We start from the raw sequence: 11,383 nt of genomic DNA, 5'->3' as shown, positions 1-11,383 counted from the left end.
ACACACTGGTCTCTCCTCATGTCCTCCTTCATTCACTGTGAACCCAAGAGCAAGATCGGCTTCATCGTACTTTCTTTTCAACTTGGTTTTTCAACACTGTCTCTTGTTTGTCACTGACCGGCTGCTTCACGTGAACGAGCTCTGATCTCACTGTGTACAGGGAGCCACTGCAGAGGGGCTGAAGAGCTGCCGTTAAAGAGATGCGGACGTCAAAACATTAGTTCGGCTATAACATTAGTTCCGCCTCACATTTCCCCCTCCCGGTCGCGCGCCCCACAGTTTGAGAATCACTGATCTAATCTAAACCTGCAAACAGCCTGATTTTACATGATGTTGCACACTCTTGTCCAGTAGGTGGCGGTATGCACCTTAAGTTGTTTGCGACCCGCCAGTAAACAAAGAGAAGAAGAAGAAAATTAGCGTCTAAAGGAAAATGGCCGCCGGTCAGTGTGTGGAGGGTTTCTTTTGGCTCCAACTATAGTTTTTAAGGTGTCCGGCGATCGAGCATGTGCTGTTGCGTTTAACGGGGGGAGCACGATGTTTAAAAAGGCGAAACGAGCGAATTTCCGTCGGAGGAATGAGTCCGACGAGGACGAGCAGGAGGAGGGCCAGCAGCCCCCGCTAGCGCCCACATCGTTCGGGCCTGTTGTGGAGGAAATCCCGTTCATGGAGATTTCCAGCAGCAGCTTCGCCGCAGCCCCCAGCAGCGCCGACGGCTACCACAGCAACGGCTTCCTGTCAAACCTCAACAGCGTGAGAGCTGTCAAGAGGGAGAAGAAAGTCAAAGAAGTCGTAGCTGTGGTGCCAACACCGACCAAGGCCAGTTTGCTGAGTTTCCACGATGACGAAGGTAACGTGCTAAAGCAATGCTAAGTCAGCTAGCTAGGTGATCTTAGCTGGAGAAAACGTGTTGTCCTAACCGGGCTCCGTATGCACCCGTTGTTTCTGCTGATACGGAAATCGTATTAATATTTGCATTAACTGACACAGATCCGTACTTTTCTTTGGATTCAACCACATGACTAGCAACCTAAGCCCGGGTTGTGTTGCATGATGAACTGCACTCACTCACACTGTCTTGTTTGTAAACAGATGGATCCGAGGTGTTCAGGGTGAAGAAATCCTACCACAGCAAGAAGATCGCCAAACAGCTGAAGAAAGAATACAAGGAGGATTTGGAGCGATCTGGATGTGTCAGGCAGGAAAACAAATCAGGTGGGAGTAGGAGCACACTGTTCATGTCTCCTGTCAAGTCTGCTGGCACATAACTGACCAATAAGAAAGCCTTAACGTGCCCAGCTCAACATCCAGCTGCAACCTGTTGTAGAAGTAGTTTAAACTTTGACAATGTGCACATTTAAAAATCTATAAACATTTGAGGGTGTCATGTTTTTGCACCACAAGACAGGTTGGGTCTCTGCAGAGATCAATTCACATTTGTTTTGAAGTGATGATTGATACTTTTTGACTCATTGCATTATTATCCTAAAAGTCCAGTGTGTAAGATGTAGAAGAAAGGGATCTATTGGCATAAATTGAATATAAAATAATCCTAGAGATGATTTCAAAAGTGTGTTTCATCTAAATTGTACAAATTGTTGTTTACTTTACCCTAGAATGGGCCCTTTATATTTAAATACTTTATATTTCCTCTCTATGGAGGGTGCTATGTTTTTTACAGTGGCCCAGACTGGACAAACAAAACACCTTTTTGAGTTTTTATGACAACTGAAGGCTCCAACAGGTTCTCTTTCATGTTTGGAAGAGGAGGGTGAGGGTTATTCAGCTACAACATAAAACTTCACCACTAGATGTCACTAAATTCTACATTCTGAGCTTAAGAAAAGATTGTATATCCGAAATATTGATTGCCTTTTTTATATGCGGATCTATATACCTCTTGACTCATGTGTTTTGTGTATCCTGTTTTCCTAGATGCAACACATCAGCTTTCTATGACCATCAAAGAAGAAGTCACAAGTGCTGCAGGTAGTGAGCATGGGGAGGAAGAGATGGAGGTGGACAGTACAGAAGAGCATGAGGAAGAGGCGAAAAGTCAAGGCGGCCAGACACATAGTCAAGTGGCCAAGAGCAACAACACCGGATCATCTTTCAACACGCTTTCCTCCCTCGGCAGCCTAAAACCAGGTATCACATGCTTGTTCAGTGTTTTGACTATAATCACTGGCACATTTTTGTAGGCTTAGGGTGTGTCTGTGCTTCTTTATCAGCCTCCACCACATTTTTCACACAAAAAAGATGGGTGTGTCAAAGACGGTGTAATGTTTATAACTTCAGAAAGGGAAGGAAGCTGAACCAAAAAAAGACAATGATAGTGTTTATCTGGGCAATTCAGCCAAGTGCCAGTGTAAATAATATTTTATGTTTGAAAATCTGGGGAGCCAGATGCTTTGCTTAAGTTGTCAGTAGAGCCGATGCTGGATCATCATTCAGCAATTATCACCAGGCAGTAGAGCCAAAGTTTATTGAGATAATAAGATTTTCTACGCTTTATTTTTTCTGACAATTTTGCATTTATATTCTCTTATCTTAAGAAAATAGAAAATATTCTATTCAAGTAGTATTGTTTCTTTTTAACTCATTCTGTTCTGCATAGTTTTACTTTTTCTTTGCCGGAGAGATGGAGGGAGGACAGTGGGAGCACTGGGGGGACAGGTGTGGCTTTAGGAATAGAACGTGATTTGCATGACTCACAGTTGAAGGGCCTGTTAACAGAATTTTGCACCAGTCCTTGACCCCCCCTCAAAAGAACTTCAGGATCAAGTCCAATTTTTATTTTATTTTAGGTGAGATCCCTGATGCAGCATTCATCCATGCCGCCAGAAAGCGGCGACAAATGGCTAGAGAACTGGGGGGTGAACCTCCATTGGTAGACACAGAGACCCCCAAGAAACGTCTGCAACGAGAAGACCAAGATGCCAGTGACGACGAAGAAGAGGAGGAGAAGAGGATCCGCTTCAGCGGAGTCAAGAACAAAAGCCAGAGACAAAAGATTGCGGAGGAGATAGGTACTGTTATAGCTACAGTATGCCAACCAGCCATTCATTTGTACAGTACTGTTTTAAATCAGTTTGTTCCTAAGACATGAACCACGCCTTTCCACATTCAGGTATCGAGGGAAGTGATGATGAGGCACTGGATACAGGTCAGGATGAGGAGGTGAGCCGCTGGGAGCAGGAGCAGATTAGAAAAGGAATTAGTATACCCCAGGTAAGCTTTACTTCATCTGTTAACAGCTGTAACACATTTTGCCTTTCTGTAAGACTGACAATGAATCATGAGCAATTTTGACAACTGCTAAACTAATTATTTGTCAAGCATTAATGTCTGACGTTTGAAGAGATTTGAAGATGTCACATTCAGTCCCACCATTTAATAGATAAATGGTGTAAATAACTTTTAGTTGCAACCCTAATGAATTGTTATTAGAAGCAGCATGTCTGTGAGTTGTAGTGGTAAAATGTTTGTTTATTTGCCTTGTTTCTAGGTCCAGATCCAGAGCAGCCAGCCAGAGGACAACACAGTCTACTACCAGAACAGCTATGAGAGCCAGCCCTATGGCTCCCACTACAGCATACCTTTCACCTACAGCACTGTGGCCCCACAGACTGGCAAGCCAACTGGGCGAGCAGACAACGGCTCTGTTCACTACGTGGCTCCTATTAGTGATCTAACCCCAGTAACCATTGATCTGGTAAAGAAACGCCTGCAGGATAGGTAGGTTCAGTGGAAGACTGCTGCAACATCTAATATGAGTTGTCAGCTCAGCTGCTGCCAACTCTTTGTGCTGTGGTCCTGAAAACCCAGCAGAGCAGTCCACAGATCTAAGGGTCAGGGACTCCGGTTCAGCCAACATCATTCTAACACATTGTCGCCTGATAATTTGTTATTATGATTTGTGTATTTGATGGGTGCACTCTGCAAACAGTCAGCCTTTCAAACTAGATTAGCTCTGTGTGTCATCAGTCTGGTCTAAGTCATCCTTTCTTACTGTCTTCCCCGTATGTTATGTGTCTGTAGACTTGGCCAAATGCACGCAGGCCACAATGCAAACTCCAAGCGCTACAAACAGATCGAGGAAGACCTAGCTGCCTCTGAGAGCGCCATACAGCAGCTGGAGGGCTCGTCCAATGATAATGCAGAGCAATATAAATTCTTGCAAGAGATGCGAGGGTATGTTGGAGACTTGCTTGAGTGTTTCAATGAAAAGGTAAGGGAGAATTTGTCTGCTGCCCGATTAGCTGTTTTGTGTCTGTGTGATCTCTGACCACTTGATGTGGATTTTAAAGAGATGGAATGAAATACAAACTATTGCGGAGAATTACTGGAGAATCATAAAAAGCCATAGTTATTTTTCGTAGCAGTACTGAAAAACCAGTGTGACTACAGATTGGTTGTTTGGAGCACTCTGTATTTTCCAGTTAATTCACAACAGCTCATTTTAGTCAGAAATATAACTTTGATCTGTTATCTCAGTAACAGACTTTTATAAATTATTTTTCTGTAGAAAAAAACTCAGGCTGTTTAATGTTTTCAATGTCTTGAACAGAATTCCTTTATTTTCATTGTTACTCATACAGTGAGTAAACAAAGTTATAAGATGAGTTGGTGCTTTAGGACGACCCAGCACAGTGGTGTAGCTAAATATACACACAGGATCTGTAACCTGTGTTGGATCTGTTTTAAAGAGGTAGAGTCCAATTTGGTAAAACATGAAAAACAATAACGCCTCTAGCTCAAACTATGTTCTCTACTCCTGTAGCTGCTGACTAAATGCATGGGACAATAACTAAACCTTGATCCTGCAGCAGCAGAGTTGGAACTAGATGGAATGGCCTGACAGCTGACGATATTTTTTACGCAACCTCACTAATGTCTGTTTTAATTCTGTCAGGTGACACTGAGTGCACAGAACAATGTGACGGAAACGGGACACTAACCATCCATTATCAGCATGACTTAGTATGGAGTCCATTATTACAGCGTAAAATGACTGGAACTCTATGTTGTCAGTGTTGGGTAGAAACCTTCTAACACAAATTTAGTGGTTCTAACGCATTCATTTCCCAAGGTATCTAACTAGGCCTTTAATTGGGTTTGGCTGATTAAAAGTCCAAAGTGTTTTTACTTCGTGGAAAAGGATATTTTATAGAATCCCAGTTTTCACCCGACACTTACAATATTTAGCTTCCAGTATTTTATTGCCCATCATGCTCCAGCAAGACATCCCCATGACTCGGAGTCCCGCTTTTGTTTGGATCAGTGGTCACAGAAGGCAATATATCTTTCAGGTGCCTGCTGTCCTGGAGCTGGAGGCTGCCATGCACCAGTTACTAAGGCAACGGGCCTTACGACTTGTCCAGAGAAGACAGGATGATATTAAAGATGAATCGTCGGAGTTTGCAAGCCTTTCAAGTCAGTCCATCTTGAAGGTTTTTATGATTTATTTGAACGGCCTCGTTAGTTCTCTGTATGTGAGTGTGTGTGTGTGTGTGTGTGTGTGTGTATGTATGTGTGCGTTATTCACATTCTTGTTTCCCACCACCTCACATTATGTTTCCCTCATTAGTGTGCTTGAGGTTGATTGACATGTGGTTTTGAGTGAGTGAGCTTGCACTTGCAATAGAGATGTTTTACTGGAGGAGCTGCTTTGGCTTCTGTTAAGTGGCTGAGTCTCACAGTCAGCTGGGTGCCTGTAACTCAGCGCAAGCACTCAGTCACTAAGTAATGATGAGAAAAACGTTAGTGACTTATCATCTGTCACTTTCACTGTAACATGTAGGAGGTTGCAGACAGGTAAGTGACTAGAACATGAATGATATCCAAATTATTTGTAACAAATATGATTCTGTATTGCTGGTGGTACATTTAGAGCAATGTTTGAACTTGTGTAATAAGGTTTAAAACAGTCCTCGTGCCTTTCTGATCTCAGAATATCTTAATATTGAGTGTCCATACTAAAACTAGATTATGGGTTGTCTCTGCTTTTCATAACTGGTTCTAAAATTGTTCCTGTCTCTTGCAGATAAAGCTGTCATGGCGCCTAATTTAGACTCATTTGGTCGTGACCGCGCAGCATACCAAGAGCACAGTCGTCAGAGGAGGATAGCAGAAAGAGAAGCTCGACGGTACGAGGCTCATTTGCACTCGGAAGATCTCTCCAAGATTCCATGTTTCAGACTAGGAAATGACAAAAACTCATATCTGACTATAGCGCTCTGGCCTTGGTTTTAATAGTCTTCCTTTGTGCTTGTGGGTGAGTGCAGAACTCGACGGCGACAAGCTCGAGAGCAGAACGGAAAGAGGGCCGAACACAATGAGGGCTTATCGTCTGATGATGAGGAGACGTCTACCGACATCACCGGCTTCAGCATGGAGAAAGGTTGGTCACGAAATTGCTGCAAAAACACAGAATCAACCATTGATAGTGACATCAGACATTCTGTTGGTTATCACTAATTAAGGCCATTTGTCTCACCCAGATCGTATCAGCAGGGAATGTAAGAAAGTATTTGAGGACGTGGTGGACGATTTTCATTCTCTTGACTGCATCAAATCGCATTTTGAAGTGTGGAGGCGGGAATACGCAGACTGCTACAGGGATGCTTACATTGGCCTCTGTCTGCCCAAGCTCTTCAACCCGTTAGTCCGCTTGCAGCTGATAACATGGAGCCCACTCGAGGTAAGATGAGATAACACTTCATTGATCTCCAGGTTAGAAATGTAGCAGCAGCAGAAAGACGAATTAAAAAAACAAAAAGAAAACAAACATGAAGATGTCCAAAGAATTTTTGGGGAAAAGGGCCAACGTCGATGTGCTGTAACCAAAAACACGTGATCCTCGCAGCTGAATTAAAAAGCTGCTTGCACAGTTTTGAAGCAGAGGATAGTGGTCATAACATAAGTCCACATAGCCAACCGCTGTTTGTTAATTAATACTTTATTATTATAATCAAAAATCAACAAAACAAAGCAGCCAGCTGAATTTAGTAGTCAGCTGTTTGGCTGGCAGCCAGGCAGTGCTAACAGAAATCGCTGAGAGGGGCAGCAGCAGCTGCGTGTGCGTGTGCGCGTGCGTGTGTGTGTTGGGGGGGGGGGGTTGTCCAACATGTTGAGAAAGGGGTTTAGCTTATTTGCACACTCCTGCTTCCTTCGCAACCGGACCAGATTATTTTTTATGTGCAGAGCCAGAGGCCCATCCCACTCCTACATGCCCTCTAGCTTCTCCCCATATCTGTCCTGGACCTTCTTTCTCATATTGTTACAAAAACACTGGACCTTTTTTGCAGGGAACAACAAAACTCTAAATACTCTGAGTGGTCTCAAAGACCAGGTTCCAGTCTGTGGTCTCTAAACAGTAATGCAGATTAGACCGCACCTTCACTTGCACATTGTGTATCAGGTTGTAGTCTGTTCCACCGAGGAGGCAGTGAAACTGTATGCCTCCTTCATGTTGGCACACAGCAAGCCCAAATATGTTTGTACTCAACGTAACATTTTCCTTCTGTGAAATGGTTGTTTGAAGTTCTGAAATATATTTTGTGTTTTGTCTTTCTTGCAGGCACAGTGTGCAAACTTCGAGTACATGCTCTGGTTTGAGTCGCTATTGTTTTACGGCTTTGAGGAGCACGGCACGCTGCAGAAAGGAGATGGAGACGCCAGTTTACTGCCCGCTATCGTGGAGAAGGTCATCCTCTCCAAACTGACAGGTAGGGGAAGCAGCACCTACTGTAGTATCCTGTGAAAAAGTACCTTGGCCTAAAAGTGCAGGCCAGTAAACAAAGTCCTAAGTGTTGATGTTTGGGTTTTGGTTTGTGTGTCAGTGTTGACAGAGCAAGTGTGGGACCCGCTATCCAGCAGTCAAACAGCCAGGCTGGTGGGCTTCATTCACCGACTCATGAAAGGTTACCCCACTGTGCTGCATGGGGACAATCGATACACTGAGGTACTGTCCACTCTCTCACTGCGTACATACACATGATGTACTTCATCTATTAGACTACTTTGGCTCCTGGGGTAGAGAAATTGTCATCCTGATTTCTTCTTTCCATCAGGAACTTTTAAAATCTATTGCCTTAAGGACGAGGCGGAGTCTGGATGAAGATGTCTTCCTTCCACTCTATCCCAAAAAGTATGTTACACAACTGTTAATATTGCACGTTGTCCAGATGTGTGTTGCATTTGATTACTGACTCAGTGTGTTTTTGCTTATTTTCAGTGTGTTGGAGAACAAGAATTCTGGTCCCTACTTATTCTACCACAGGCAGTTTTGGTCCTGTGTGAAGGTATGTGGACACACTGTTACTGTTCTCCTCTGAATCTCATCTGACTGATTTAAAGAGGAGACTTAAGATAGTTCACAGGGTGGAATATTGAGATGACCAGGGTCAGGCACACGTACTGAAGTCCAGATATTTTGCCAGAACTTTCCAGAGTGGCTTCATGTTAGATCGCAAATGTCTGAGTCGGTTGCTCCTGTCATTATCCGGAACTTTTGCTGCCATCCCCTTATTAAAGTGTAAAATCTCTGGAGTGAGCCCATGTGAGAATATGTCAGTACACAGCAGAGCGAGTGATTGTGTCAATGAGGTTTCTAGAACTGACAGACACAGAAGTGGGGGGGGGAGGTGCCATACCTGTAGAAGATGCCAAGAAAGATTTCAGATTGGAAAGAGAGTGACAGCTTTTGATTTTTATATTTAATTTCCTGCTGCATGTCCCAGATATGTTCCTGTTGTTGTGAACGTGTCAAACTCTTGAAAATGTCTGGACCCAATTTATCTGACATTTTTCGTGAGTTCACGTCTAAAAACTGCTTTCATCTTACTGCGTGCAGGTCCTTGATTTGCATAGTAAGCACTGATTGCTACTACTTTGATAATAACGTTTTGTGCTGTGATGCTCTGGCTCCCACTTTGTGCAGCTGCTGGGAAACATGCTGCAGTGGGAAGGCATCTTATCCACTTCCTGCCTGAAGGACCTGGCATTGGATAGCACAGTCAACAGATACATCCTCTCTGCACTGCAGACCACAGAAACAGTGGAAGACAATGTTGAGAAGTGCCAGAAGGTGGGAGATGCACGCCGTTTTCTTACCATTTCATGATTCATATTTAAACATACTGAATTGTGAATGTAGATGTGCATACAAGATTTGTTTTGAAGTTTTTCTGTCAGTGAGAAACTTTTTTTTAAATGAAGGGGTGAACGATCTAAGAAGGGTTTGTTTGTTTCGTTTTATATAATAAATACATTGATTTCATAGATATTAAGGGGAAATTAGTTACTGCTGCTTGTTTCCACACACTTTGAAAAGGTCAACATATACAAGGTTACATTGACAATCTTCATGTATTTGTGTATGAATGAAGTCAGTTTGTCATATTTCCATCAGTAGAATGGGATGGGGTGACTTTCAACTCTATATCCTGTTACATACCGTCCTCATCATAAAACATGACCTACTGCAGGACTTCTTTTCTTGTGTAACTGACCATATGGTCGTGACACCTCCATGGTCCTGTCTACACCTCACATATTTACAACAATATGAATTCCATACATCTAGTTCAGTGATAAGACGCCGGCTCACAGGAGACGTGCAACTCAACAGAAGGATCTCCTTTCTCAGATGATTTGACTCCAGGGTCAAGTGCAGAACGTTGTACTAGTAAATTACGATATGATTTCCTGTTTAGCCAGTTAAACAATTCCCCTCCCTTAACTCGGTCCCAAACCTGCAGAGTGAATATTGATGGCAACTTGTTTTATTATAGTTTGAAACTGATGCAGATTGCAATAGGGCCATTTTCTTTAACAATGTCTAAATATAGACATTTGTTTAGCCACTTGAGCAATGGAGACCAATTCCTCTCCTGGATCTGACAGTTTGAGAGTTTGTCTTCTATATTAACCTTCTCTCAGCCCAGGTCAACGAGAGTGGCTGGTCTTCACGTCTGTACCTTCTTTTCTTTTTTTACAGCCAGCAGCTGACAAACGCACCTGCTCTGCTGCTCAGATATATGACTCGCTAAACAGGGGCCACATAGTTTCCATCTAACTCTTCCTTGTACCTTTCTCAGGTGGTGGAGTGTCTGCCCGTGCATTGGTTCTCTGTGCTGAAGGGCCAGCAGACTTTGCCTCAATTGGAGCCATTCTGTCGTTACCTCACCCACCTGGCAAGCACACTGCACCGCGGCACTGTTGGCTTGTCTGATGTGGAGCGGCGCTCTGCCAAGTAAGACTCTCTGCTAGGTTCTGTTTATACAGTGTTTGTCAGTTCGGGGATGTAGGACTCTATTATAGCTCCATGTGCTGGAATAACAATGCTATTTTAAGTGCATGAAGTAGGATGAAAAATATTCCGTAATAACAATTTATTTAAATTGACTCTTTAGATCGGTATCTTAAAGTAGTGTTGTAATTCTTTGGATATGTGCTCACACTTATTCTAATCAAACTCACGTCTGCAAACAGGGATCAAGTCCGAGAGGTCGTGAAGATGTTGGCCCGAATGAACGCCCTGGACCACATCGTCGCTGTGGCAGCAGAGCATGGCATCAAAGACATCAAACCATTTCTCGAGACCATGTCATAGAAGACGTCTGAACAGCAACTGCTCATTTGTCTCCTGGTGTTTTCAGCACATCTAATGCCAAGAGATCAAAACAACGTGTGTGAGAGACTTGAGTGAAAGTACTTGTAAATATTGTGAATAATGTACAGAGAGGTGTCCTGGCACACCTATCGGCCCGGGACTGATGCTGAAACCAGGCCTTGTGTTGTCAGCACGAAACAGCAGCAGTGTTTTAAATGCATAATTTATTAGGAGTCAACATTTGATATGAATTACTGTACAATAGAATCATGCGTCACTATATTCATCTTGGATATGTGTGTAAAAACCACCTTCCCTCACATACTTTTCCGTATTTGCCAAAAGAAGTTTGTAGGTGGTAGAACCTGCACACAGGAGTGTCAGCTTGTCTCTAGATGATTGCTCTTCGATCCCCACTTCATCTTACAGCTAGCCCCTGCAACCAACAGACTGTCCCCATGACCCTGCCACAGCTGAAAGCTTTGTGATTACATTTGTAAGACTTTATGTTTTAGTATTCTGTTTGCCTGTGAATAAAATATTAATTTGAGAGATTGATGTGGAGTTTTCTGGTGACAACTGGGGTTAAAGGGATTGAAGTCCACTATTACTTCCTCCGCCAAGGAGGTTTTTGGCAAGATTACGCAAAACATACATGCGGATTTCCAAGGAACTTGCTGGAAGGTTTCAGGAAAGAACCCGTTAAATATTGTTCTGGATTCAGGTAGAGAGATGGGCAGTATTTCAACATTTTCAGAGATTTCT

The 11,383-nt window shown here is 43.2% G+C and overlaps 1 protein-coding gene across 1 annotated transcript; it reads left to right on the top strand.

Annotated features, from left to right (window-relative positions):
• The first annotated feature begins 405 nt into the window (after nt 1-405).
• On the top strand, nt 406-11,172 carry paxbp1 (PAX3 and PAX7 binding protein 1). Its single transcript, XM_034607040.1, has 18 exons — nt 406-850; nt 1,093-1,215; nt 1,936-2,148; nt 2,808-3,029; nt 3,131-3,231; nt 3,515-3,738; nt 4,042-4,231; nt 5,313-5,436; nt 6,047-6,149; nt 6,288-6,403; nt 6,504-6,703; nt 7,583-7,730; nt 7,845-7,966; nt 8,076-8,152; nt 8,240-8,306; nt 8,945-9,091; nt 10,104-10,258; nt 10,498-11,172. The coding sequence occupies exons 1-18, from the start codon at nt 538-540 to the stop codon at nt 10,616-10,618; spliced, it is 2,766 nt and encodes a 921-aa protein (XP_034462931.1). The 5' UTR covers nt 406-537; the 3' UTR covers nt 10,619-11,172.
• The last annotated feature ends 211 nt before the right edge of the window (nt 11,173-11,383 follow it).

Source organism: Hippoglossus hippoglossus, chromosome 14, assembly GCF_009819705.1.
Source record: "Hippoglossus hippoglossus isolate fHipHip1 chromosome 14, fHipHip1.pri, whole genome shotgun sequence".
Classification (NCBI taxonomy): Eukaryota; Metazoa; Chordata; class Actinopteri; order Pleuronectiformes; family Pleuronectidae; genus Hippoglossus; species Hippoglossus hippoglossus.
This window is presented reverse-complemented; position numbering and strand designations above follow the sequence as displayed.